The sequence below is a fragment of the Colossoma macropomum genome, unplaced genomic scaffold, assembly GCF_904425465.1.
Source record: "Colossoma macropomum unplaced genomic scaffold, Colossoma_macropomum, whole genome shotgun sequence".
Taxonomy (NCBI): domain Eukaryota; kingdom Metazoa; phylum Chordata; class Actinopteri; order Characiformes; family Serrasalmidae; genus Colossoma; species Colossoma macropomum.
In genome coordinates this window covers 23,405,116-23,430,732 of record NW_023494784.1, presented here as the reverse complement: position 1 = coordinate 23,430,732, position 25,617 = coordinate 23,405,116, and the positions used below count along the sequence as shown (strand labels likewise).

Below are 25,617 nucleotides of genomic sequence, written 5' to 3'. Positions count from 1 at the left end.
AAAGTCAAAGTACCTCAGCAGGTGGATAAAGTCATCCCTGCAAAGAATCAATATGACTGAAAACTCTGGGGATTTGGTTACATCTAAACTGGGAAACTGAACACATGCCAACTGATTCCAGCTAAATCTCAAATGGCTCCCTACCCTCTACATAGTGTATTGCATGGGTCATAAAACTGTGGCTTCTACACCCAGATAGTGCTTTAAATGGCAGTTGTGCAGCGAACGGCTTACTTGAAATGGCTTTTTATTCACCACATAAAGCACAATTCGCCCTGTGTAGAGAACAGGGAGCCATTTGAGATTCAGCCATAGTCTTTTTTGTCTAAGTGAATGTGCCCACATATGCTCACAGTATAATTCCTATAAATGAGTGCATGTCCGCAGCAAGACTCTATTGAAACAATCATACACAGAAATCTTGAGGCCTGTGTATAGGAAACAGGAGTCAATGAGCCGATTCAGAGCCAAGAGAACCGAATCTTCCCTGTCCATTACTATTAAGTCAGCTGCTGCCACCTATTGTTATAAATCACTCATGACAAGACAAGCAGATTTAATGGCTCTGTGATTCACAAAGCCCAACTTACCTGTCCTGTTTAGTCTTTACTTAAACTATCCTCAACACATTGTGGTGCCCAGAAACAGCGAAACAGCCCATATCTGAGGAGATATGTCCCTTATGGTGCAGTTTTGAGTTATATAAAAACAGCGATACAGTAATTTAGCAGACAGTATTCCGGGGTAAATGGCAGCCGCGCCGCTCTGTGTTGAAGTTGTCCAAAGCGAGCCCCTCCTGTTCACCACACCAGCGCAGTGATCCAGTAGCTACTGCTGGAGCACAACGGATTTTACAGCGAGCGCAGTGACTCAGTCAGCAGAGTTAGCACAGTTAGTTAGCCTTCTGATTCAAAACCAAGGGTACTGTGGATACACGGGGCGTCTGGAAACAACGGAGAAGTTTTTAAGAAGTAGAAACCGCGATTCCCTCAGCTAAACAAGTAAGTACTATAATTAGCTAGTTAAAGTGAGTTTAACTCAACAGGCCTAAATGACGGAAGATAAAATGATGTATACACACATACAGAATCGTGTGTTGGCGGGGGGGTTAAGTGGTATGTAATCTTTAGTATTTATCATCCTTATCCTTTTGTATATATGACTGGACAGAGATTATGAAACCATTTTCCTACTCTGATGTGTACGACGTGTTTCGTGTTGAGTCTTTATTTTTACGGGACAGTGTGATGGGATTGATGGACTTAGTGTCCAGAGTCAGTGTTTTGACCAGCAGTCCACATCGACGGGACCCGCTGTCCTACAGTAACAGCACTAACAGGCTTAAAACCGTTGAAACCAAAAAATCAAGGTGATGGAAGAACTGCTGTAGGTACAAGAAGGCTTGAAAGACTGAAAAGATAAAAACTTAATCACATTAATCATTGTCCCATTAACTATACCATTGTACACTACATGTAGCTACCAATTCTTCTTGTGAAATTGCTTTAGGCCCTAGAGCAAAAATAATGTGGTTTCTTGACCATTTCAAACAAAAGTAGTACAAATGCATAAAATATAAGGATAAAATCGAGAGTGCAAAATAACGTGTCCAGTGTCCATATGATTAATGTTTAGATGGTGTGCACTTTGCACTAGACCTGCATGATAGAGGCAGATTTTGCGGAGTCATTTTGGAGACATGAACACACACAAGCAAACACACATGCCGCACAAAGATGGACTCAACAATCAGCACATTTCCAGTCAAAATAAAAAAAACAATAAACACAATAAAAGCAGAAGTCACCCTGAGGCCACGTTCACTGTTAGTGTTAATCTCTGCTTTAGTTTTATCCGACACAAAAGCTGTGTGTCACAAAGAAGACTGAGATTAAGCTGTCAGTATGTACTCTAGTGAGTAATTCATTAAGCAGATCAAAATTACTTTGTTTGGGTAAAATGCCTGTAGGAATAGACTGTTGGAAATGAATCCTGTTTGGAAAAGTTAATATATGTTAGAGTTCATAGTGCAGATGGTTTCTGGCGAAGCCTGCTGTGTTTTTATGACCCCTTGACTATTGACTTTTTGAAGGACCAAATGTAACTGGATCTTCTTAAAAATGTTCATTTAATCTTTTTTAAAATATACATTGTCATTTTGTCATTTTAAAAAGATACATTAATACAATATAAAGTAGTGCAAATATAAATTCCATTCATATGCATACTGTACCTTCCTAGCTGTACCTTGCTACTTTGGTAATGTTTAAAGACTGTTGATCTTGACCTACTTTTATTCTACAGCATTCATCCATGATGTAACTATAAAAAATTTCATCACGTTAGATCAGTTAGAACAAGTTCAGCTTTTTCCTCACCAGACTAAATTTAGTTGTTTGTCATGAATGAGTAAAGATAACACTTATGTACTAATGGTATACCCTGTTTTGTCTTTAATTAATGATATAGCGTATTACTGTTCACCGAGAGTGCAAAATAATGTGTCCAGTATCCATGTGATTAATGTTTTCACATACCAGATACACTTTGTGTGGTATAAGAACAATAAAATGGTGATTCTATAAACCTATTGGTGTGAAACTCCTATTAAACAAATAAACAGAACGTTACAAGAAACCTGTGAGTAGGCCTGTCACGATCATGACATTTTAGCTGATGATTAAGTGCTATATGAATAATAATTTTTTTTCATTGTATGCAACCATTAAGGTAAAGTCTAAAGTGGCCAAATTGGCTGACCAACTGATGAAACACACACATCTTGAACTCAAATAAACAAACATCAGTCACTGCTGCCCTCTAAATATTAAAGAACCAGCCAGGACAAGTTTTGTTTTTTGTAACAACCTTGATGTGTCTTATTAAATGCATTTTCTGCTTTGTTTACATGCTTTTGCCTCAAAATAAAACAAAACAAGTATCACAATATTATATTTTTGCCATATCGCCCACCTCTAGCAGTCAGCGTAAATAACTGTGATCAGCTGATTATGTAATAATTGTGACCTACCTGTAAGAAGTGAAAGTGGCTTGTATTGTCTGTTGTTTCATTGTCTTGACAAATCCATGTGTAGCTTTAAAAAAACAAATTTTAGATTAGAGTGATGGTGATTTTTACTGTTTTGCTCTGCAGAGACCGAGCCCTCTGTGGAGAGATGGCTATGGTATGTCTGACCGACTTTGAGGAGTATGCCAAACGGCATCTCTCCAAGGCTACCTGGGATTACTATGCAGCTGGAGCAGATGAGTGCTGCACCAGAGATGACAATCTTCTGGCCTATAAAAGGTGACGTGCCTGCTCCCTTTTTGGTACGCTTCACTATGACAAAATTGCAAAATTATGCATATGATGTCTGTACAGTCGCCATATAGAAAACTAAGCTGCAAAAACAGTCCATTTTGAAATGTGATATCACAAAAACACATTTACATACACTATGTAGACACCCCTCCTAATTATTGACTTCAGGTGTTTCAGCCATACCCATTGCCAACAGGTTTATAAAAGCACATAACAATGCAATCTCCATAGACAAACATTGGCCGTAGAATGGGTTGTTTTGAAGAGCTCAGTGAATTTAAACATGGCATTGTTGTAGAATGTCACCTTGGCACACAATTCAGTTTTTGCCCTGCTAGATCTGCCCCAGTCAACTGTAAGTGCTATGATTGTGAAATGGAAGCATGTAGGGGCAACAACAATTCCGCCACAAAGCGGTAGACCACGCAAACTTACAGAGCAGGGCTGCCATGTGCTGAACTATGTATTGCATAAAAATCACCCACAATTCCAAACCAGCTGTAGAAGCAGCGTCTACACAAGAACTGTGCATTAAAGCCAAAAGACAAAGCCTATGATTTATATCCTCACGCTGAACGAAAATGCTTGGTCTAATTGATCTGCTGTATGAAACGCAGCCTCAACAGACAGCTTTGTCTATGATCAATTTTCACAAAAGCTGTTTCATTCAAAATAACATATGGCACGCCCAAGTACCAAGCAGAACTGAGCCACAGCAGCTCAGCTAACCACACTGTGCTGTGTCTCCACCCATATTGGGGAAGCGGTTGTATTTGGGTTTGTGTGTGGTTAAAAATAGGCTAACATCACACAGTGCAGGTCTAGTGGGAATTTGCCAAGGCGGAATGTTTTACGTGACTAACAACATTGCGTTCGACTGCCACAGTCGAGTAGCACTTCTCTTTGCAAGCAGACCTTTGTTCACTGTCAGCTTCAGTACTTGTTCATTAGCACAGCAGCGTACACTAGGCTTATGTCACATGTCAGGTCTTAAGTGGTTTCAGATGTTAGTATTGGTGCATTTTTATGAGTACAAGAAAATGAGCATGGCATTGGGCTGATACCCAAAACCAGTATATCAATGCCTCCCTAGTGCAGGAAGTAAAGTTTGGTGCAGGAGGGATAATGGTCTAGGACTATTTTTTTGGGCTTGTCCCCTTAGTTCTCCTAAAGGGTAGTGTTAATGATACAGCATATAAAGACATTTTAGACAATTATATGCATCCAATTTTGTGGCAACAGTTTGGGGAAGGCCCTTTCCTGCGCCCCTGTGTAGAAAGCAAGGTCCATACAGACGTGGTTTGATGAGTTTGGTGTGAAGAAACTCCAGTGGCCTGCACAGAGTTCTGATCACGACCCCCCTAAACACATTTTGGGATAAATTGGAAACATTTCTGTCTGACCTCACAAATGCTCTTTTGACTAAATGGGCACAGATTCCCACAGGCTCACGCCGAAATCTTGCTGTTATAGTGGCAAAGAGGGGGGAGCCAACTCTATATTAATTCCCATGGTTTGGAATGAGATGTCCGAGCTCATGTAGATATGATGGTCATGGTGTCCACATACCTTTGGACGTAAACTGTATATTTGGCTGTTCAGCCTACAGCAGTTTAATCCCATCCATTATTTTAGAAGAAGGCACAGTACAGGGCAGCCAATAAAAACAGAAGTCATTTGCATATATCAGGCATAAAAGTGCACAGCAACACATGCAAACCCTGTAAATGTTAAAAATGTAGAATATGGGCCTTTAAGAGATTGTCATCAAATATTATCGATATATTGCCTGTCAATAAAGCAATAAAAATCAGCTGTATGACAAAAAAGTCAAACTCTGTCTTTTTCTCTGCTGAAATCACTTCCAGGATCCGACTAAGGCCGCGGATCTTACGGGATGTGTCAGTGAGTGACATTCGGACTACTGTTCTGGGTACAGAAATCAGCTTCCCTGTTGGTATTGCACCCACCGCCTTTCACTGTCTGGCCTGGCACGAAGGAGAGCTGGCCACTGCCAGAGGTAAGTGTGGAATTAGGCACTCTTTCACATGAAGCCACAAGTGCTTTACAGTGAAATATGAGTTAAAAACAGTGTACACTGGTACATGCTCGTGGAACTTCTGATTAATGTATTAAAAGTGAAGTTTATTAATTCAAAGTCAAATGTATTAATGTTTAAAATGGTCTTGTGGGGGCATCGTAGCAATGTAAGTTCTTTGGAACTTTGCTAATGTGCAAGACTTACCTTCAGACAGTAAACTTTAGCCACTAGATGGGGATGTGGTGACATTTTCTATTGAAACACTATTTTTTGCTTAGCCCAAATGTAATCAATATGGAACTACAAGTTAGCATAGCTAATGAGTAACAGAAGCTTGCAACCACCATATATCGCAAACTGCATGCCTAAATAATCACATGCTTGTGTCAAATCATGTTGAGTTGCTAAGTAATCCCAAATGCACTTGATTTAATGGGTTTTGTCACTGTGATGTTATTTTTGAAAAGGGACAAAAGTGTGGACACAGTCTAGTTTTTGAGATAGATAAAAACAATTGAAGCTGCTATGAGGTGTACTTTTGTCCATTTTTACAGAGGACAATATGATTTAGGCTTGCAGTTTGCATGATAGAAAATGCTGGGGTATAAGTTTCCATTCCTTTTTAGCTAAATTAAACTTGTTTTTCTAGTGCAAAACTAAGGGTGACGTTGTGTAAATTTGATTATTCTCTTCTCTTCTTTTCTCACTTTCATTTTCTCACTCCTACTCTCTATACATTCCCCCAGCCACAGAGGCGATGAACACCTGTTACATCACCAGCACCTACTCTACATGTTCAGTGGAGGAGATTTGTGCTGCAGCACCAAACGGTTACCGCTGGTTCCAGCTGTATGTGTACCGTGACCGTAAAATCTCAGAGCAGATTGTGCACAGGGTGGAAGCGCTTGGCTACAAAGCCTTGGTGCTCACTGTGGATGTGCCGTATACTGGCAAACGCCGTGATGACATCCGCAACCAGTTTAAGCTCCCACCGCACCTGAAGGTGAAGAACTTTGATGGGACCTTTCAGGTAATTATGGGGAGGTGGGATGAAATGTAACGATTATGTTAAAATGGGATAAAATATACTCGGGTGCCCAATATACTTCTGGGGTTAGTAAAGTAATTCTGAGTAGACCTGGAACACTCTCTGAATACAATTTATGTCTTGTTTATTTATTATTATCATTTATTCATTTATATCTCTCAGAAAAGTTACAACAACAAGCAGTAACAAGCAGCTTTACTGAAATTATCCCCGTAGTTAATTAAAAACTTAAGTAAGACAAGTAAGAGTACTCAAACATAAGTGGAAGAAACATTAGTGTCTCATTCCTAGTTGAAATCCTCTAGATTGTACAACTAGTGCTCAACTTGGCTTGTTGAATTTTGTCTTTTAGTTGGCCAGAGTGTGGCAGGTTTTGAGCATTTAGTGTCTCTTTCCACCACTTCAGTACATTTTTCACTCCTGACTGTGTAATTTTCAATGTAATCTTCAATCATTCTCACAGACAGTTTGTTCCCAAGAGACAATATTTAAGTTTTATCAGTCAGTATCTTTCAAAATGCAACAACATTGTAACATTGAAGATCTTTGGTGAGCATGACGTTTGTGCGTATTTTTGTGTCCCACAAAAATTTTTTTTAGAAGTAAAATGAGGGGTTAGGGGAAAGTTTTCTAGTTTGCTATTGTCCAGTTGGACCAAAAGTATTGATAAGTTATAATATAGCCTACGGTCATCCATGGCTGGGCGTCCAAGAGAGCACAATTGGCCTCATTCTCTCTGGGTGGGTGAGATGGCTCCCTTATCTCCTCCAATCACTCGGCGAAATGCTAGCCAGCGCAGGTGTCTGTTAGCTGATGTAACAGAGCTGGCGGTTGGCTCTTTCCTCTGAGCGTCTTCAGCTGTCCAGTAACGTTACGTTAGCGGCAGTTCGAAAAGTTGTGGTGGCGCTTCTCAGTTCTCAGAGGAACGCTGTGCTAACTTTTGCCTGCCTAGCGCTGGTGGTATAGTGTGACTGGGGGAGTCCTAACTAGTGCTTGGAATTAGATAGGTCAAAATTGTGAAAAAGTAGTTATTATATAGCTCAAATATTTGAAATACTTTTGTATATGGTAAAGCACAATTCCCATAATAATTCTAAAAAATAATAATAATGATGGGTGTCCTAAGACTTTTAAGCACCATAACAATGAGTAAAACTCTTGACGACAATTTGACACACAGTTTGAGTCCACTTTATTCACAATACCACATCAATGTAGTGTTAGTCTATCAAATTATTATGAAAAAATTGCAGTTACTGATTGTTATAAAGTACACAGGTTGTGATGTCAGAACAGTAATGTAGTTCTATATTCTTCTTTGTGCTATAACTGATACCAATACTGAGTAATGATATGATACCAGTACTCTGTTATGGCGCTCGTATTCTGTAGTAGCAAAGTACATAAACATAGACATAGGGTAAAGTTTAATATACCATAATTGAAATGGTAGTACACCAAAATTCTTTTTAGAACGCAAATCGAAGTATTAACTTTTGATTGTGTAACACTGTGTGACTTGATCCTCCTACAGGACTCTACAGGTCCTGAAGAGTATGGATTCCCTGCCCACACTTTGGACCCATCCATCAGTTGGAAAGATGTGCGCTGGCTGCAGTCTCTCACTCACCTGCCCATTATTATCAAAGGCATCCTGACTAAAGAGGACGCAGAGCTGGCTGTGGAGCACGGAGTCCAGGGGATCATCGTGTCCAACCATGGAGGACGACAACTGGATGGGGGACCGGCTACAGTGAGAAACAAAAGTGTTCTTACAATCTAAAAATCAGTTTGCTTTTTTGTTCTCCATTTTAACTGTCTTTATCTTGTTCCCTCACTCACACTCTCTCCCTGTGTCCTTGTCCCTTGTTCCTGCACACAGATTGACTGTCTATCTGAGATAGTGGACACAGTGCAAGGCCGGATTGAGGTGTACATGGACGGCGGGATTCGCACAGGCAGTGACGTGCTAAAGGCCTTGGCTCTGGGGGCAAAGTGTGTGTTTATCGGAAGACCAGCAATCTGGGGCCTTGCTTACAAGGTAACTGAGGGAGTGAGTGTGAGAATTTATCAGTCAGTGTACAACTTGAAAAGCAAATTGAAATGCTTCATAGAGTAACTTCAGTTATTGATAGTGTAGTTTTAAGTTTTGACAGTCATGAAAAACAGAATTTTCCTAATTTTTGTAAGTAAAAAAGTTTGGTATTTACATACAATAGCATTTTTGTTTCAAAACATACAGAATCACTCTCTGGTCCAAAAAGTCTATGTTTTTGTAGTGTCACAAAATTCAATGTATTTACATCCAGCCGCATGCACACTCAAGGTCGGTTTCCACAAAAAAAGCACATGTATCAAGTTCCAGTCATTGCAGGCCAAACACTGGAATCTTCAGCACACACTGCCTCATTAAACACACCTGATTCAGCTCATCAGCTAATTAGCAAGGCCCCCATTAACTGAATTCAGACCGGTAGATGAGGGTAAACACTAATCTCCATAGCACTTTGGCCCATTTTGATGTGCCTGCTCTACAGAGAACACAGTTCTGCACATTTTAGTTTACAAATAGTGTTTGTTTTCTGAATTTAGCATATTGGGTAAAAATAAAACATTAACAGTGGCAGCCGTATTTAAGGTTTCCTGCTGAGGACACGTTAACTTATTTTCACTTTTGCATAAAACAAAAGCAGTTTAGCCCCACCCTTTCACACTGAAGTAATAAGAAGTGTTTCAGCTCGGATGAAGTACAATATCAGGCAGCCAATCAGAACAGAGTGCATTTACATATATCAGCCTTAAAGGCACAATAACAAAGACAGTCTGTTTAATTTTAAAGCATTAGGAGAGGTCGTAAAATGGTCATGTAAAAATAAGTTGTGACTGGTTTTGGTATATCATAGGTGAAGCTCAGAGAAAAGTTAAAATAAAAAATACAAAGAAAGAGTAGGATCCCTTTAAAGGCCCATCCCTTTAAAGGCCTTCAGCAATTTATTGGCAGTGACATGGATTTCTCTTTCGGTCAGGGTGAGGAGGGAGTGAGGGAAGTCCTCCAAATTCTAAGTGATGAGTTTCGTTTGTCCATGGCCTTATCAGGTATGTTCCAGACACATTCTTGTTCTCACTAATAAAAACAGTTACTATATATCACATCATCTTTTTCAGTTAATCTTCCATTCTCTTTTATTTTATCAGGTTGCAGAAATGTGGCCGAGATTAACAGGAACCTCATTCAGTTCTCTAAACTTTGACAAAAGAGCAGAAAATAACAGCATGAATAGCATCTGAAGATGGGCTTTACTCACCCAATGTGCCAGCAAAGTTCCGTCACACAAAAATGTATTTCATGGCTGTTATCCTACACAGATCAACATGCGGGTCTAAAGGAGGATATGGTTAAGAATCGTTCACTGAATACTAGAATCACAAATGAATCATATACACAGGCAGCAGAAACTCTAAAGATTATACAATATTTCATATTTATGCTATATAATAGAGACTTGTTTTAAAAAAAGAGTTATAAGATTAGAAAAATATTGTCACAATAAGCCTAAATTGGCAAGCTTGCTCTCTGTAAGATCTAGCAATTCTAAATCTATGTGTGATAATGTTTCAAGACTGAGGCACTGGTTAGCCCCAGGGCGTGTTAAAGTGCGAGATTGGTGAAAGTGGCTTTAAGATTGCAGACAGCAAACTATTAGGCTAAGACACAGGTTTGCATCCGACAGTTATTTTTAACATTTTTATCTCTAGTTGTGCAGTGTATTGTGACTAGAGGGAGAGGTTTGGTAAAAAAGAAAGTGTAGTCAGAGGATAAAATAGTGCTTAGTGGGGAACCAGTATTCAATACCTGCTAGTGTGTAGTAATTTAAATCAAACGTCAATTAATTCAGCGTAATAAACACTTACTTGTATAGCTGCCTCTAGTCAATGTCCTGAGTCGTCTTGAGCTTATATATTTTAAGCAGCAAAGCTAGTTTTGGTAAAGATCAGGGTTATTACGCAAGAATAAGAATCTTACAAAACCAGAGCACACACTCTGTTTTGCATGATTTTTTTCATATGTATCAAGATAAAACCAAAATCATATAATAAAGAAATCTCTTTTAAATGTATTGCTCGACTGCATTCTTCTTACACTAGCTATTTGAAGTCAACTTTAAACTTTGGTGTGGTCTGTCACTGTGTGCAGTTAAAAGTGCTTCACTAAGAGCAACATTGAAAGCAAGAGATCAAAAAGTAGGGAAACACCTAAGATAAGACACATAGGAGGTCTGTGTCCCATACACACACACACACACACGTTTGTCTTACATTACTTGTAAGGACTTTCAGTGACTACTGTTGAATTTTGTACTAGTTTTGCCAAGTAATACTTCACCTTCAACTAAACCTAACCCTAACCTCAGTATCCAAAAAGGCTCTTTACTTTTAAAACTTAATTTGTGGTGAAAATAACATGTGCTCAAGTGAGGACCAGCAAAGTGTCACCACTTGGGCAAAATGGTCATGTTGTCTTATCAATGTGAGGACATGGACAAACACACACGCACGCAGAGTACATCACTGTGCAAAAATCAGAGACCACCTATCCATTTCCAGTCAAAACAGCCATTAAGTACAAGTTGTTCATTTTTGGAGTTAACTATTTAGCAGAAAATTACACAGAAGCCTCAACAACAAGTATAATACATTGTTCAGTAGTGTTCAACCTTTGTCTTTTTGGGTGCCTTGCTTTTAGTTTTTCAAAGTTTTGTTAGGGATATTTTTTATGCCTCCAAAATTCAGTCTTAGAAGTTGGTTACATTTTCTGCTTCGCTGCTTTTTGACAGCTACACATCCTTTCAGACTCACGGTGTTGAGTTGTCTTCTTGCAGTGGAAGGATGAACAGTAATACCCGTGGATTTTTTCTAGATCTGAAGCAAGAGTGGAGCTTGATTTTCTCCTCTCTCTCAAAGTTGAAAGCTCTAACTACTGTTTATCTGATGGTGACAGTTTTGGTGGTCTGTCAGGTCTTGCACAGTTGTTAGGTGTCCCATTTTCTCTGTACCTTGTCACAGTTTTTGACCTTCAACACCTGTTTTTGCACTTATTTCATGTGACTTTCCTCTTCCATCATATGCAAGTGGGCTATCTTATATCTAATCTACTTAGAAATATCTCCTTCAGGCATTTTAGATTCACATGAGAAAGAAATTTGCAGGGCTGCTAAGGTGTGTTTGGGTAGTTGCTTGTGTAAATGTGAATGAACGTCTCTTTGAAAGGTAACAAAATGTCAGTGAGAGCTTTGAGTCTTGCTGGGAGAACACAGTAACATGAAGATAAATAAATAAATGCATGGTCTTTTGCACTTCTGCATGGCCTGTATATTAGTCATATTTTATTTTGGGAGTCCCCTATAGATCATCTACAGATGCTTTAATTGTAAACCATCCGGTGAGATCAGCAATGTTAAAATTAGGTTTTAGGTTGAAGGTTTAGGATTAGATTTATAAGAATTTATTACATTATGTTTAGAGTTTAGATGTATTTATGGATGCATCTGTAATCTAATAGATATTGCATCTATTTCTAATAAGTAGTTGAATGTTACTTAAAGACAAGCATCTACAGTGGACTCTCAAAATAAAGTGTTAGCAATATAACTAAATAGGTATGAGCCTTGTTTTGCATGGCACATTAGGAAAGAGGACCATGCTTCCTTTTTTGCCACTATTAATAGTTGTACCACTGAAGTGCATGCACAGAATTCATATGACAAAACTGATGCTTTCATCAAAAGCGTAATGTAAAAAATTGTATGCAACTGTGCATTTGACAGCTGTGAGACTGTCGGTGTGTGTGCGTGTATTTGTGAGAGAGACAGACAAAGATCGAGAAGGAGAAGTGACACAGGAAGTCAAGAGGCTTGCGGTAAACAGCTCATATGCCTCAATTTAAAGAAGCGGTTTGCAGTGCAATGCTCAGTGCTGTGATGAAAGGAAGACTTTGAAGCTCCACAGAACAGATCAGTGTTCGGTAAGCACCCTTTATAGGGAACCCTTATTTCTTACGTTTTCACCAAATTCTATGATATATAAAAGTAGCTGCGTTACCTTCGTAACATGCTTGTTGAGCAGAGAATGTGCCGTGATATGTTGAGTAACTCATAAGTATTTGGGAAAGACTTAATTGTCAGGAATGTGAGGATATGAGGTGTGATCCATGTGCGTGTGTAGTTCTGTAGAAAAGAGTGATGTGTTAGTCTGTGAAAGGGGAATGTTTTAAAATCTACTTCTGCTGTCTGTATCTGCCATGTTTAGTTTGGGAAAGGCCCATATCCTGTGTGTGCACGCATGTCATAAAAAATAACACCTGTTACTGGGGCTTCTTCGTGTGGGGTGCTCATGCTAACCTCCTTTCATTTCCTTTTTCAGACACGTTGTTGCTGTGTGAAAGTGTTTTCTGGGTCATGCCTATAGAATCGCAATAAGGGGAACGACGTTTGAACATCGTATGTGTGCCTGGATTTCTTTGAAAAGGAGTATTTACGACAAAAAAGACTTCATAAACATGGGGTAAGATTAGTTTCTCTTTATTTTGTTCATTATAAGGCATCAGACCAGCTGTTTTGACAGGATAGCTTTTAAGGAATTGACATAAGTTAATAGTCTATTACTGAACTGCAACAGCAGTTTATTAACACCTACAGCTAAAATAAACAGGAACATGTGCAGATGATCTTACTGTGATACCATGGTTTAGAACCTCAGGTTGGGGAAATAATTGCAATGTGCCTTTTTTGAAATAAAATAATCTTCTTTTTCAACTTTATTATTATTATTATTATTATTATTATTAATAATTGTTTTTCCCCATATTATGAGAATATGATCTCACTTGTAGATACTATATTTTCTTGGCATTTTTTCTTACCTTTAGGGAGCCAGTAATTACAGAGAAGACTTTAAGGCAGGGATGACCCAAAGTATGGCCCGCTAGCTTGTGAGCCACATTTGATTTTGTCCACCAGAAAGTTACCTTAACTACCGCTTCCTCACCTAATGAGAGACCATCTGTATTTTTATACTATAAATTTATGAATACTATAGAATTTTTAAAAATGTATTTTTCCTTTTTTTCAAAAACAGTCTTTTTAAGTATTTTAGTAACAAGATATAGTGTAACATTATAGAATACATTTTAAAAACTTTCCTTCTTTATTTGTATATTGTTTTGGGGTTTTTTGGCCCTCAGCCATCACAAACATTGCACTTTGGCCCCCCTAAGACAAAAATTTTGAGGACCCCTGCTTTAAGCTACTGCTTCCTTAAACATTGAGTGGTTTTGTTAATAATTTAATCATTTTCTTTTCACATTTGCATTTGCATGAAAATGTAATACACTGCTATATGTTGATTGTGTAATTTAAACTCCCTATGGAATATATTGTAAAATGTGCTGCATGAATGGCTTGATAAATCGATAACAGCATGGTGTATTAGTGAAGGCAAACACAAAAATATGTGATGTGTACAGCTTCTGGAATGGGAATTGAAAAGAAATGTAAAAAAGTATGAAATGGACTCAATTTGCTTTCTTTCAGAAACAGTGGAGAGGAGGGGAAACTGCACCGGAGACTGTCCCGCATAGGGAGCAGAGGACAGCGAGAACCTCCGAGACCCCCACCCCAAGCAGATAAACCCCCAACCCCTGCCCCACCAGCTGCCACAGCAAGACCACCTGAACCTGCTCCAAAACCCCCAGAAGCAAGCGCTAAACCTTTAGAACCTGCTCCCAAACCCCTGGTAGTCACTCCAAAGCCCCCTGAGGCTGCTCCAAAACCCAGTATTCCTCCCAAACCCTACATACAGGTGTTTAACAGCACAGAGCATGGAAACACCATGCTTCAGGTAAAGTTTTTATTAATGGAGGCATGAAACTCATTAAACTGCTGACGTACATTATTTATTTTGAAGACTTGTTATTTGTTAGCTGCTATAAATGTGTTATATGTTACAGTAGATATCTTTGGTATCCAGTTTGAAATTAGTATGTCAGCTGTATAGTTATGAATGAGGAATCCAAATGTGGACCCTAGCACTTTAAGGGGTTAAAAAAAACTCACTGTCTGAACAAAAAACATATATCTACATTTTTTTTTCTAGCTGCTGTTTACACGGTTCAAATTTAATAATGAATAGACGATAGAACTGGTCACAATGACTGAGAATACAATCTTGTTACATTAACAAACGTAACAAAGTTTTATTACACACTTCTTTAACCTAATAATACTTCAAGCAGTTTGCATTGAAGTCCCTGTTAACCCCAGGCTTTCTACATACTAAGGCTTATTATTCAGTAGCTACAGGGACTCCAACGCAAACTGGTTGAACTATTCTTAGTGTAATAAAACTTTAAAAAAAACTGGTCTTTTAAGGGTTTAAGGGTTGTTTTCCTTCTCCTGTAAAGTTTCTTTTTTGGAGATACAGGGTTTCATTCTGACTGCAACAAAATAAATGTTTTTCATTACATTTACTGGAACTAAACTGTCCAGTCCAGTTAATGGCCATGGCGATGCTTTCTCAGGGGCTTGATCAGTTTCGCTCTGATAAGACGTTGTGTGATGTCACTCTGGTGCCTGGAGACAGCAGCGAAACCTTTCCAGTTCACAGGGTGATCATGGCTTCATCCAGTGATTACTTCAAGGCCATGTTCACAGGTGAGTCTTGAACATGTAATTAGTACTAAAAGTATTAAAATGGACTGAGCAATGCTGAGATTTACCACTCCAAATGCATAGCACTGCTGCCTCCTGATAATGCATTTACTTGCCTTTGTTTGTAAAAACAATTTTAATTTGTTGCTTATAACAATAATAAATGTGAAGCTTTTCTCAGTCATCCTTCACTCAGTCATCCAGTACAAATCTCTCTGTAGGCGGGATGAAAGAGCAGGAGCTGGAGGAAATAAAGCTGCATGGAGTGAGCACCACAGGCTTGAAGAACATTATTGAGTTCATTTATACATCTCATCTGAGTCTGAACTTAAGCACCCTCCAGGACACTCTAGAGGCTGCCAGTTTCCTCCAAGTGCTTCCAGTCCTCAACTTTTGCAACCAGCTACTAAGCAGTGAGGTACGTGAGCTTCACAGGGGCTATCCATACTTGCTGACTTTAACATGGGGAAAAAAAAATCCAATATATTAAACAATTGTGCACTGAATTTGCATAGAAAGGCTGTATTTAAGTTTATTCTTCCGTAGACAATCTGTTAACGTATTTTCCCTTAGAAACAACAAAATGTCATTTCACCAAAGTGTCCAAACTTTTGCATATGACATTAAACATGTTATAATCACTTGTCATGTTAATGACTTTTAGCTCATTTTATAATAATGCAATAATGTATTTTTAGCTGTTCTATTTTTTTCAAAATGTATTTTTAGCTGTTTTATTTAATGTTATATAATAATAAATGATACAATGTAATAGTTGTTTTTTTCAGAACAACAAGATGTTATTAAATGATAAATACTGCTGTAATTATTCATTTATAGTATTTTCTTTCCTTGAGATTTCATCATTACTTTTTAAATAAAATACATTCTTAGTATTAATTGTATACTTAATTCTCCACCCCATACAGTTTTCTCAACCACCTTAAAATCATCTACACCTCTGTTCATTATTCTGTTCATTAATCTGGACATTATTCTGGATATCATTTATTCTTTAGTTTGTTATTTTGCTGCAGTGTCCTAAAAATTATTTGGAACCTTTTGAAGTTTCTCTGTACGCAAATCATATCAGAATCATTTTATACATGTGTATGCGTATGCCATATTTGTTAATAAAATATTATTAACAAAATAGTTTCCAGATATTTAAACAGTAGTGCACATGCCTGGAAGAGCTGGTGTGTATGGGTCTTCAAATAAGCCATTGTGTCTTTTCCATATGGCAGGTCACCATAGAAAACTGTGCAGAAGTTGAGCGCATTGCGAGTGATCTTCTCCTGGAGGACGTTCAGACCCACGTATATAACTTTGTGTGCCAGAACTTCGCTGCTCTGGTGCAAAGTGGACGCTTCCTGCAGCTGTCTGAGGCCACCATAGCATATGCCCTGTCCAGTGATTCTCTGAAAGGATTCTCTGAAATGGAGCTCTATCGCGCTGCCCGTGCTTGGCTGGCTCACAAGCCCAGTGAACGTCGACCTGCTGCATATTCCTTGATGCGCCACATCCGCTTCCCCCTGATGACCCCCGCTGAACTGCTGCAGATATCTCAGGAGGACCAGACAGATGTGGGCAGTGATGGGGAAAAGAAAGCAGAAGAGCCCTTCATGCGTTCCGACACCGCCTGTGTAAACCTTCTTTTAGAGGCCAGCAACTACCAGATGCTGCCGTTCCTTCAGCCGGCACTGCAGACCGAGCGGACATGCATTAGGTCAGACACCACGCACCTGCTGGCTCTGGGCGGGGTGATGAGACAGCAGCTGGTGGTCAGCAAGGAGTTAAGGCTGTATGATGAGGAAGGAGGAGGCACGTGGAGAGCTCTCCAGCCCATGGAGGTTCCTCGCTACCAGCATGGAGTGGCCCTTTTGGGAGGGTTTCTGTACATCGTAGGGGGACAGAGCACTTATGATACAAAGGGTAAGACGGCAGTGGACAGCGCTTACAGGTACGACCCTCGTTTTGACCGCTGGCTACAGGTGGCCTCCCTAAATGAGAAGAGGACGTTCTTTCATCTGAGCGCTTTGAAAGGGAAGCTCTACGCCGTTGGAGGGAGGAACGCCACAGGCGAGATTGGTAAGTTCCAAAATTTTTAGGTAAAAAAGGTTGTAGTTGTCATTCTTACTGCTTCACTGAATGTCATCTCTATTTCCATCATTTTTAATTTTTTTTACTGAATTTAAAAATGCCAGCTGCCCTTGACCTGTGTCCATTTCATGAGGAATGGACCAATAGAAATGGTCCAAAATTACTTTGAATAAAATGTTTTTACATTATCTTCCATCTTGTAAAGTTACCTTATTGGGGATACAATGACGAGATACAATGACAATAAGCAGCATTTACTCTCTAGGATTGGTGCTGTTGTAAAGCAATGTAGGTGAAAATGAAAATACTTAAACACTTGCCACTTAAATAAAAATGCCGCTTGTTCTAATCATACTAATCAACTTCACAGTGGTATAACAATACATAATCAAGGTCAATAGAATTGTCACCCTGTAATTTTTGTATTATCCTACCTACAGACACAGTGGAGTGTTACAACCTGAGCAAAAACGAGTGGACCTTCGTTTCGGCCATGAGTGAACCTCATTACGGCCATGCTGGTACAGTGCATGGAGGGCTGATGTATGTGTCAGGTAAGTGTCAGGGCTTTCTAAAATTAAAAAATAAATACTTACGTTTTCTAATTACTAATGTGCAATGTTGGATATAAAAGCCAAAAAAATCATGCAACTTCCAGTCCGGGGAGAAAAAGAAGTAATGTGAATAGGTAACTTCATAAGCTTATTAGGTCAGATTCCCAACATTTGCTGTGTTGACATGTTTCACTTCTCCACAGCGAGTTTAACAGAGGACCCAACACTGTTATTGTTCAGGCAACAGTAATGCCTGCAGTCTAGCAACCCTAAAAGTGAAACTCATGTTCTCAGAGTGAGAATTAAGAGAAGTAGCAGGGCCTGCTGAAAGTCAGGAAGCACATTAGTGTTAGTAGCATTGCTCTGAGCCCATCTCAGTTTAGTCAGTTATGTCAGGCCTATTCATGAATATTTGATCTGTGATTGCCACTGAAACAGCACAGGTACACAAATTAAACACTGTGACAGATCAGGAGGACTAAGGTCAGACATGGGAAGTTTCATTTCACATGAATATGTTTTACTGTTTCTTTTCATTGTACTGGCCTTTATTCAGAAAGTGTGTTAAAACTAGAACAAACCCCTGAGTGGGTGGGGGCACTTATTGTTTTGGCGATTAGGTCAGGTCCTTCAGTTCCCTCTTCTCACCACATCCTTCCTGCTAGCAGTTACTACCAGTTTGTGCTGTATATTCTCATGCCAGTACGCTGAGCATGTTTGCTACCTGCGCATAACGTGAAACTGTGACAATAGACGAAAACATTTGGAAAGCAACTAAGACAATGCAAACCAATTAATAAGCAAAATATTGGTGCATTGAATAATTAAATAGTTTTTTGAGCTACCAGACATGTCCTCAGTGCCCTGCAGTTCTTTTAGCACAGGTGCAGCATGTTTTAACTCCTTAAATTCTTAGGCCTATTACATCCTAAAGCTTATTATTCTGTAACTACATGGACTAGGCAAAATTGGCAGAGTTATTCTTAGGTTATTGAAGTGTGCAGTAAAAGTTTGGACTCAAGTTAAATTTCTCCTTCCTTCACCAGGTGGAATAACGAGAGATGCTTTCCAGAAAGAGCTGTCATGCTACGACCCAGACACAGACTCATGGAGTCGTCGAGCAGACATGATGGAGCTCCGTGGCCTGCACTGCATGTGCACTGTGGGCGACCGTCTCTATGTTATGGGTGGAAACCACTTCCGTGGAACCAACGACTATGATGACGTGCTCAGTTGTGAATACTACAGCCCTGCGACTGACCAGTGGACACTGGTGGCTCCGATGCCCAGGGGTCAGAGCGACGTTGGTGTGGCTGTGTTTAAGGAGAAGATCTATGTGGTGGGGGGTTATTCTTGGAACAGCCGGTGTATGGTGGATATTGTTCAATGCTATGACCCTGAAAAGGATGAGTGGGAGAGGGTGTTTAACGTGTTGGAGCCTCTAGGAGGCATAAGAGCCTGCACCATGACTGTCCATCGTCCAGAAGGCTCTGTAGATGAAGCTCAAATACAGGAATGTCCCCTCCCAACAGCTAAGAACTGAAATGGAGGACAGATTTTTTATTTTTTTTGGTGGCTACAGAAAAAAGGGCACTGGTAATACACCCTTAAAAATGGTTCTTTAAGGGTTTTTAAGTAAAGAAAATGGTTCTGTATAAGACCGTGAACACTCAAAGAACCCATGATTAAAGGGTTCTTCAGTTTGATGGAGAATGTGCTGTATATAGTTTTATATCGCTGCTGTCTGAACAAAACCTTGTATCTCCATTTTTGTTGTCTTTCAGTTTTTGACATAATTTGAAAATACCTGTTGCCCTTTACATTGTGTGTAAATTTTCATGATCATTGGACAAAACAAAATGGCCCAAAATTATTGTAACAAAAAGTCTGGTTCCATTGACTTACATTAAAAGTAAAGTATATTTTTCTTTCTCCTATATTTTGTAGACACTAGTTTTTGTTCCAACAGAAGTGATACAGAACCCTAGAAGGTTCTATATAGCACGAAGAAGGATTCTTCTGTTGTTACAAACTTAACATCGTAGCAATAGAAAAATCCTTTTTTGATGCTATATAGAGTCATTTTCAAATTTTCACATATAACACGTTCTCCATCAATCTGAAGAACCATTTTATGATGCAAAGAACCTTTTAATCCTGCAAAGCATTCTTTGAGTATTCACGGTTCTACATAGAACTATTTTCTTCACTAAAGAACATTTAAAGAACCATCTTTTTTAAGAGTGTAGGCCTTGAAAACATGGCAGAAGTTAATTAGAATTGAGAAGAACTGTGTTAGTTGCTCTGTATATTTTGGAAAACACATTTTGAATTGTGCTTGAAAAAGTCTCGGGTCCTCGGGAAGTGCAAAACATAATCTGCCTAATCAATTCCTACTAAATTATAATTTGCCTTTGTACCTTGCACTGGTAAAAATGATGTACTTGTACTTTTAGAAGGACGTTGGGAACAAGATGTGCAACAGTGAATATTCTGTGGATTATCATTTTTACATTTTTGTATTGCATTAATGGCAGTGTTCTGGTTATGATACATTTTTGAACTGTGCAGTCTGAGCTGTATTTTCCTACCGAGATACAATACATTGTACCATCTATGTCTTATTTCTCCACTGAAACTACAACTGTGAAAATCAAGAAGAAACAACGGCTATTGTGGTGCGCACTAAACCATCACATTCTTTCCTGAAACCTTGAACACTGATCAGATAAGATGTAAGACAGACTCAGAAAGCCAGAACCAAGGTCTGTACTGTATAAACATGAACATACTGACACAAGCCCTAATTAAAGTAAGTATCTTTCATTAGAAAGAAAAAAATGTTTAAAAAAACTATAGAATCTTAGGTAATGGATGTATAAATCACACCTCTTATTCTGCACTTGAAACATTGTATTAGTTAGGCCTTTGTTAGCTAATTGTATCATTATGATGTTTTGGGGTTTTTCTGTTTTATTTCTTGTAGTTATTTAGATGTTTTGTATGTAAATGTGCCTTCATGTCTGTTATTGTTTTAATAATTTTATAGTGTTCCTTTTTACTCCCTCTTCGTTTATTTCTGGAAGCACTTCTAGTTGTATTTTATGTATAAATAAATAAAGTTTTTCTGATGTCATTGTTGTTGTTGCACAGTAGATTATTAGTTTGTTCAACAAACACGCAAGGCCACAGCATAAAATACGTCATCATGACTGTCTCTTCAGACAAATGTGCTCAGCTCTAACCTTGATCTGTTAGCTGTCACAGGCTGCTTTTGGATTCCTGAGGTGGCAATGGGCTTGTCCTTGGCAGCTAGCTTAAAAAGGTGCCTCCCTTCTGGTCTGTGCGCCAGCCTTTAGATGACATCCTTTCCCCTCTCACAGCAGAGTGTCTCTGCAGACTTCTCCTGCTTTTCTCTGGAACATTCTGAGTGGCATACAGACAGAGTGGTAGAAACCTTGGCTATGTCTCTCAGTGGAGATATATGTGTGGTAACAGGAGCATGTGGCTTTCTTGGGGAGAAGCTGATCAGGCTGCTGCTGGAGGACGAAAAGCTTACAGAGATTCGACTGCTGGACAGAAATATCCGACCTGGCTTTATACAGTCTCTTGAAGGTAAATATCCACCTTAACATTTCAGTTTGAAGTATTGATCCATGGTGCTACACTATTTTTGCTACACATTTCTTGACATTCTACAACACAAATATAGCCATTTTATTTGTTGTCCAGAAATCACCAGTGAACCTACATGTGTCTTCTGGGTTTTTATATGCAATATTTCTGATGGTAAAAAAGTGAAAAACATGACAAAAATAAGTCTTCTTCGGGGACTATTTTGCCTTATGATGCCCTACATGTATCCCCCCACCACGAATGGATTAAAAGAAATCGATCAACGTTTTAGGCCAAAACCATCATGAAATAATGTTTCAGGCAACAGGAAGTGTATTTATAACTATTTCATGTATTAATGTTTTGTGAGGGAGCTTTTAGAGACATTAAATTCATTTTACATCAAACTACCCTGAATGACTTTATTTACACCTTAACCATTTATTTATGTAGAATTTTTGAAAAATTGGTGGAGTTTCCCTTTAAGAACCTTTCAATGTGCAGTTCTTTAAAGAACCATTTCAGTGAATGTGAACATTTTTAAAGTTTAAAAACCTTCTACATAATGTAAAGAATGTCTTAACTATTACAGTCATGCAAAAGTTCTTTTGATTTTCTAATTAAACCAATTTACTGCATCCCCTACAGGGAACAAACTTAAATTTATTACACTTTTTTGCTGAAAGTTTTTTTTTAATGTTTTTTATGCATAGGTTTGGGCACAAGCCATAGTTTAGGCTTTATCTTTTTGAAGTATGTTAAATTCAGCAAATAAATAGAAATTGCACACTGAAAATTGCAGAAAATGTAATATTTAAGTGTGTTCTCTCTAGAGGATGTGTTAACTTATTTTCACTTAGAAATCACCAGGGGTGCTCAAATTTTTCCACAAGTGTCCTAAAGGATTTTTTAACTTCAAGAACTGTACATTCGACTCTAATGACATTTAAGAACCTTTCTTTTTAAGAGTGTATGACTTTGGCGAGATCAACGGTAGAAAGCAGGATTCTGATGAATGGAACTTTGTTTCCAGTCTTGAGAGAAATCTTTAAAGAATCCAACAGATTCTGTACGTTAAACGGTTGTTTACAACTTTTAACACTTGCTTCATGGTTGTTGTTATTAGGTTGCAGGGGTGAGACAAAACTGAGTGAGTTTGGGGGTGACATCAGGGACCGTGAGCTGCTGACGAGAGCCTGTAGAGGAGCAACAGTCATCTTCCACACTGCGTCTCTCATAGACGTCATCGGAGCTATAGACTACAGCGAACTGCATGGGGTCAATGTCAAAGGTAAGAGGTCATCAAACTGTAACATGCTTTGTCTGACCTGTAATTGTTTAGAAATTCATCATGAAAATAAAGCTACTGAATTATATTCAGTCAATAATCTAAGAACTTAACTCTTAACCACATAACTTATATAGTATTTACTGAATAATTTATTATGCTTACTGATTAATAAAAGAATAATAAGCGTGCAGTTTAAATGAACATACCAGCATTTTTCAGCTCAATCTCAATCTGCTGTATCTGTAGTATATTAATGATTATCACAAACAATAAGTTCTCTGGACTTTGAAATCAATGGGCAGGTGCTGAAATCTTCACATTAATTGCTATTATAAGTGTGTTTTAAGTGGATCGGTTTTCTGTTCTTTTACCAAGTGCAATTACATGCATCAAAATGACTGTCCATGGTGAACTACTGCACACTACAGATGCAACAGATATTAGGTTACAAAATACTACAACATTCCTTTAAGGATAAACTTCTAAGAAAATAACTTCAGTAGATCAAGAAACTTGTTAACAGATGACATTTATCTGATACTAACAATAACATTAGTCACATGTAGCCAAAGTTTGTGTAATACTGGGCCACAAAAGGACCTCATTTAAAGCTACACTTAAGATGTAGGGATTTTAAGACCTCTCTGGTTGAAATGTGTAACTGCAAGCAATGTGCAGAAGAACGTTCTGTAATGTTGGTTGTGGGTTCCAAACCCTTTCCCTAAGCAGATGATTGTGAGCGTGTTGAAAAAGCATTCAAAGAGAAATAAAAACTTGGTGAAGGACGTGTGTTCTGAGGATGTAAGTGAATTATCGGCAAGTCTTCATTAGTATAATGTTAATTTTGCTTTTGAGGCCTAAACATTGATCCAGACCTTCTTTATGAGCCTGTGCATATGATGTTAATATGTAAAGATATCTGATGTGGCCCGAAAAACATAAAACAGAGGGCTCTTTAAGGGTTCTTTAGTAAAGAAAAGGATTCTATATAGAACCATGAACACTCAAAGAACCTTTTGCATGGTTAAAAGGGTCTTTGTATCATGAAAGGGTCTTCAGATTGACAGACAATGTGCATGAATGTGCTATAGAACCTTGAAAATGGTTCTATATAGCACCCAAAAGGGTTTTTCTACTGTTATAACCTTGACATCGCAGCAATAGAAGAACCCTTTTTGGTGCTATGTAGAACCCTTTTCAAAAAAGGTTCTATTTAGAACCGTCTACAGCACGTTCTCGGCCAATCTAAGAAACCGTTCATGATGCAAAGAACCCTTTAATCATGCAAAGGGTTCTTTGAGTGTTCATGGTTATATGTAGAATCATTTTCTTTACTAAAGAATCTTTAAGGTACCATCTTTTTTAAGAGTGTACTTCTTTCAGTTTTAACAAAACTGTAGCTTTAACTGATGTGTATCATTGCTATTCAAAGAAAAACAAGCATCTCCAACATACAGCTTTACAGGAGATGTAATTTTGGAGATTTCTTTTGGTCCAGTCATCATGTAATGATCAGCTGTTGTGTGTTAATAATGAAGAAAAACCAAAAAAATGCAAAAAACTGAGATACTTTGGGGTTTTTTTTTGGACGGCGACTATGCAACATGGCTTGGAGAGACTGAATGCTACAAAACATGTGATTTCTCTTTTTTGCCAGGCACCCAGCTGCTCCTAGAGACATGTATCCAAGAGAATGTGCCTTCATTCATATACACCAGCAGCATTGAGGTTGCTGGTCCAAATCCTCGTGGAGAACCTATCATCAATGGTAACGAGGACACAGCGTACACTTTGTGCTTGAAGTTTCCCTACAGCCAAACTAAAAAGGAAGCTGAACAGCTTTGCCTCAGTGCCCAGGGAGAGGTGCTTAAAAACGGTGCTCGACTTGCTACATGTGTTCTGAGGCCAATGTACATTTATGGCGAAGGCTGCCGTTTTACTTTAGGCCATATGCGGGATGGCATCCGGAACAGTGATGTGTTACTGCGGACTTCCCGTCGTGAGGCTAAAGTGAATCCTGTGTATGTGGGAAATGTTGCTCTGGCACATCTGCAGGCCGCTCGAGCTCTGAAAAATCCGCAAAAGAGAGCTGTGGTTGGTGGAAACTTTTACTACATCTCGGACAACACGCCACCTGTCAGCTACTCCGACTTCAACCATGCCGTTCTGTCTCCTTTAGGCTTTGGCATACAGGACAAACCCACCCTACCTTTCCCTGTTCTCTACCTCATCTCCTTCCTCATGGAAATGCTCCAAGCAGTGCTCCGCCCCTTCCTGCGCTTTACCCCGCCCCTCAATCGACAGCTTCTGATCATGCTGAACACGCCCTTCAGCTTCTCGTATCAAAAGGCCCACAGAGATCTGGGATACACGCCTCGTTATGAGTGGGCAGAAGCACGCCAGCGAACTACTGACTGGCTGGCATCTGTCTTAGCCAGAGAAAGGGAACAAATTAATGTGAAGTGAAAGCCTACAGCACTGTGTTTTATGTTCTACTGACAGACTTCAACAAAATTTGGCTGCTTTTATAGTTGCATACATTGTACATTGTTTCAGTTCTCATTTTAACATGTCCTCGTCAACTGTGCTTGCCAGGGGAATCTCTGACGCACCCTAAGAGCAGTTCCATAGCTTTAGCATCAGAAGTGGCCAGAAATCACTGCAATCTGACGTATTTCTCTTTTCGACCCCTCAAAAATGGCATGTTTATAAGCAATAGCAATAAAATAATTGAAAATGGTTAAATATCTCAACAGCTTCAACATTCTGTAGCTTGCTGGGTAGCAAGCTAAAGTGTGGACAGGCAGAAACGCAGAAAGAAACACAATACACCATGGTTTTAAACCGAAGCTTATAGCGTGGCAAAGCAATTACTCACTAAATGTATGCATGTTATGTTCGGACTTCTCCAAAAAAATGTTTTGCATTACAAAGTTTG

At 38.9% G+C, this 25,617-nt stretch overlaps 3 protein-coding genes across 4 annotated transcripts; all 3 read left to right on the top strand.

The window, feature by feature from the left end:
- Positions 1-590: 590 nt before the first annotated feature.
- hao2 (hydroxyacid oxidase 2 (long chain)) lies at positions 591-10,525 on the top strand. The gene is made up of 8 exons (XM_036560384.1): positions 591-1,001; positions 3,155-3,307; positions 5,191-5,342; positions 6,110-6,393; positions 7,946-8,164; positions 8,294-8,452; positions 9,438-9,507; positions 9,607-10,525. The coding sequence occupies exons 2-8, from the start codon at positions 3,177-3,179 to the stop codon at positions 9,660-9,662; spliced, it is 1,071 nt and encodes a 356-aa protein (XP_036416277.1). The 5' UTR covers positions 591-1,001; positions 3,155-3,176; the 3' UTR covers positions 9,663-10,525.
- A 181-nt stretch (positions 10,526-10,706) lies between these two features.
- Positions 10,707-20,909, top strand: si:rp71-68n21.9 (kelch-like protein 9). Of its 2 annotated transcripts, none has more exons than XM_036560188.1 (8): positions 10,707-12,433; positions 12,832-12,972; positions 14,007-14,307; positions 14,987-15,119; positions 15,338-15,534; positions 16,364-17,207; positions 17,660-17,773; positions 18,820-20,909. In XM_036560188.1, the coding sequence occupies exons 2-8, from the start codon at positions 12,911-12,913 to the stop codon at positions 19,314-19,316; spliced, it is 2,148 nt and encodes a 715-aa protein (XP_036416081.1). In that variant the 5' UTR covers positions 10,707-12,433; positions 12,832-12,910; the 3' UTR covers positions 19,317-20,909. The 2 variants fall into 2 exon arrangements, with proteins under 2 accessions (XP_036416081.1, XP_036416020.1); XM_036560127.1 differs by having other exon boundaries at positions 14,001-14,307.
- Positions 20,909-25,183, top strand: hsd3b1 (hydroxy-delta-5-steroid dehydrogenase, 3 beta- and steroid delta-isomerase 1). The gene is made up of 3 exons (XM_036560285.1): positions 20,909-21,388; positions 22,515-22,679; positions 24,337-25,183. Exons 1-3 carry the CDS (start codon positions 21,133-21,135, stop codon positions 25,143-25,145), a joined length of 1,230 nt encoding a protein of 409 aa, XP_036416178.1. The 5' UTR covers positions 20,909-21,132; the 3' UTR covers positions 25,146-25,183.
- Positions 25,184-25,617: the final 434 nt, after the last annotated feature.

Excerpts from the sequence above, each read along its gene's own strand:
- hao2 (XM_036560384.1), top strand. The coding sequence starts at position 3,177 with ATGGCTATGGTATGTCTGACCGACTTTGAGGAGTATGCCAAACGGCAT. Across the intron at positions 5,343-6,109 it reads AGAGCTGGCCACTGCCAGAG|CCACAGAGGCGATGAACACC; the intron begins GTAAGTGTGGAA and ends ACATTCCCCCAG. Across the intron at positions 8,165-8,293 it reads TGGATGGGGGACCGGCTACA|ATTGACTGTCTATCTGAGAT; the intron begins GTGAGAAACAAA and ends TCCTGCACACAG.
- si:rp71-68n21.9 (XM_036560127.1), top strand. The coding sequence starts at position 12,911 with ATGTGTGCCTGGATTTCTTTGAAAAGGAGTATTTACGACAAAAAAGAC. Across the intron at positions 12,973-14,000 it reads AAAGACTTCATAAACATGGG|AAACAGTGGAGAGGAGGGGA; the intron begins GTAAGATTAGTT and ends GCTTTCTTTCAG. Across the intron at positions 17,208-17,659 it reads GAACGCCACAGGCGAGATTG|ACACAGTGGAGTGTTACAAC; the intron begins GTAAGTTCCAAA and ends TCCTACCTACAG.
- hsd3b1 (XM_036560285.1), top strand. The coding sequence starts at position 21,133 with ATGACATCCTTTCCCCTCTCACAGCAGAGTGTCTCTGCAGACTTCTCC. Across the intron at positions 21,389-22,514 it reads CTTTATACAGTCTCTTGAAG|GTTGCAGGGGTGAGACAAAA; the intron begins GTAAATATCCAC and ends TGTTGTTATTAG. Across the intron at positions 22,680-24,336 it reads GCATGGGGTCAATGTCAAAG|GCACCCAGCTGCTCCTAGAG; the intron begins GTAAGAGGTCAT and ends CTTTTTTGCCAG.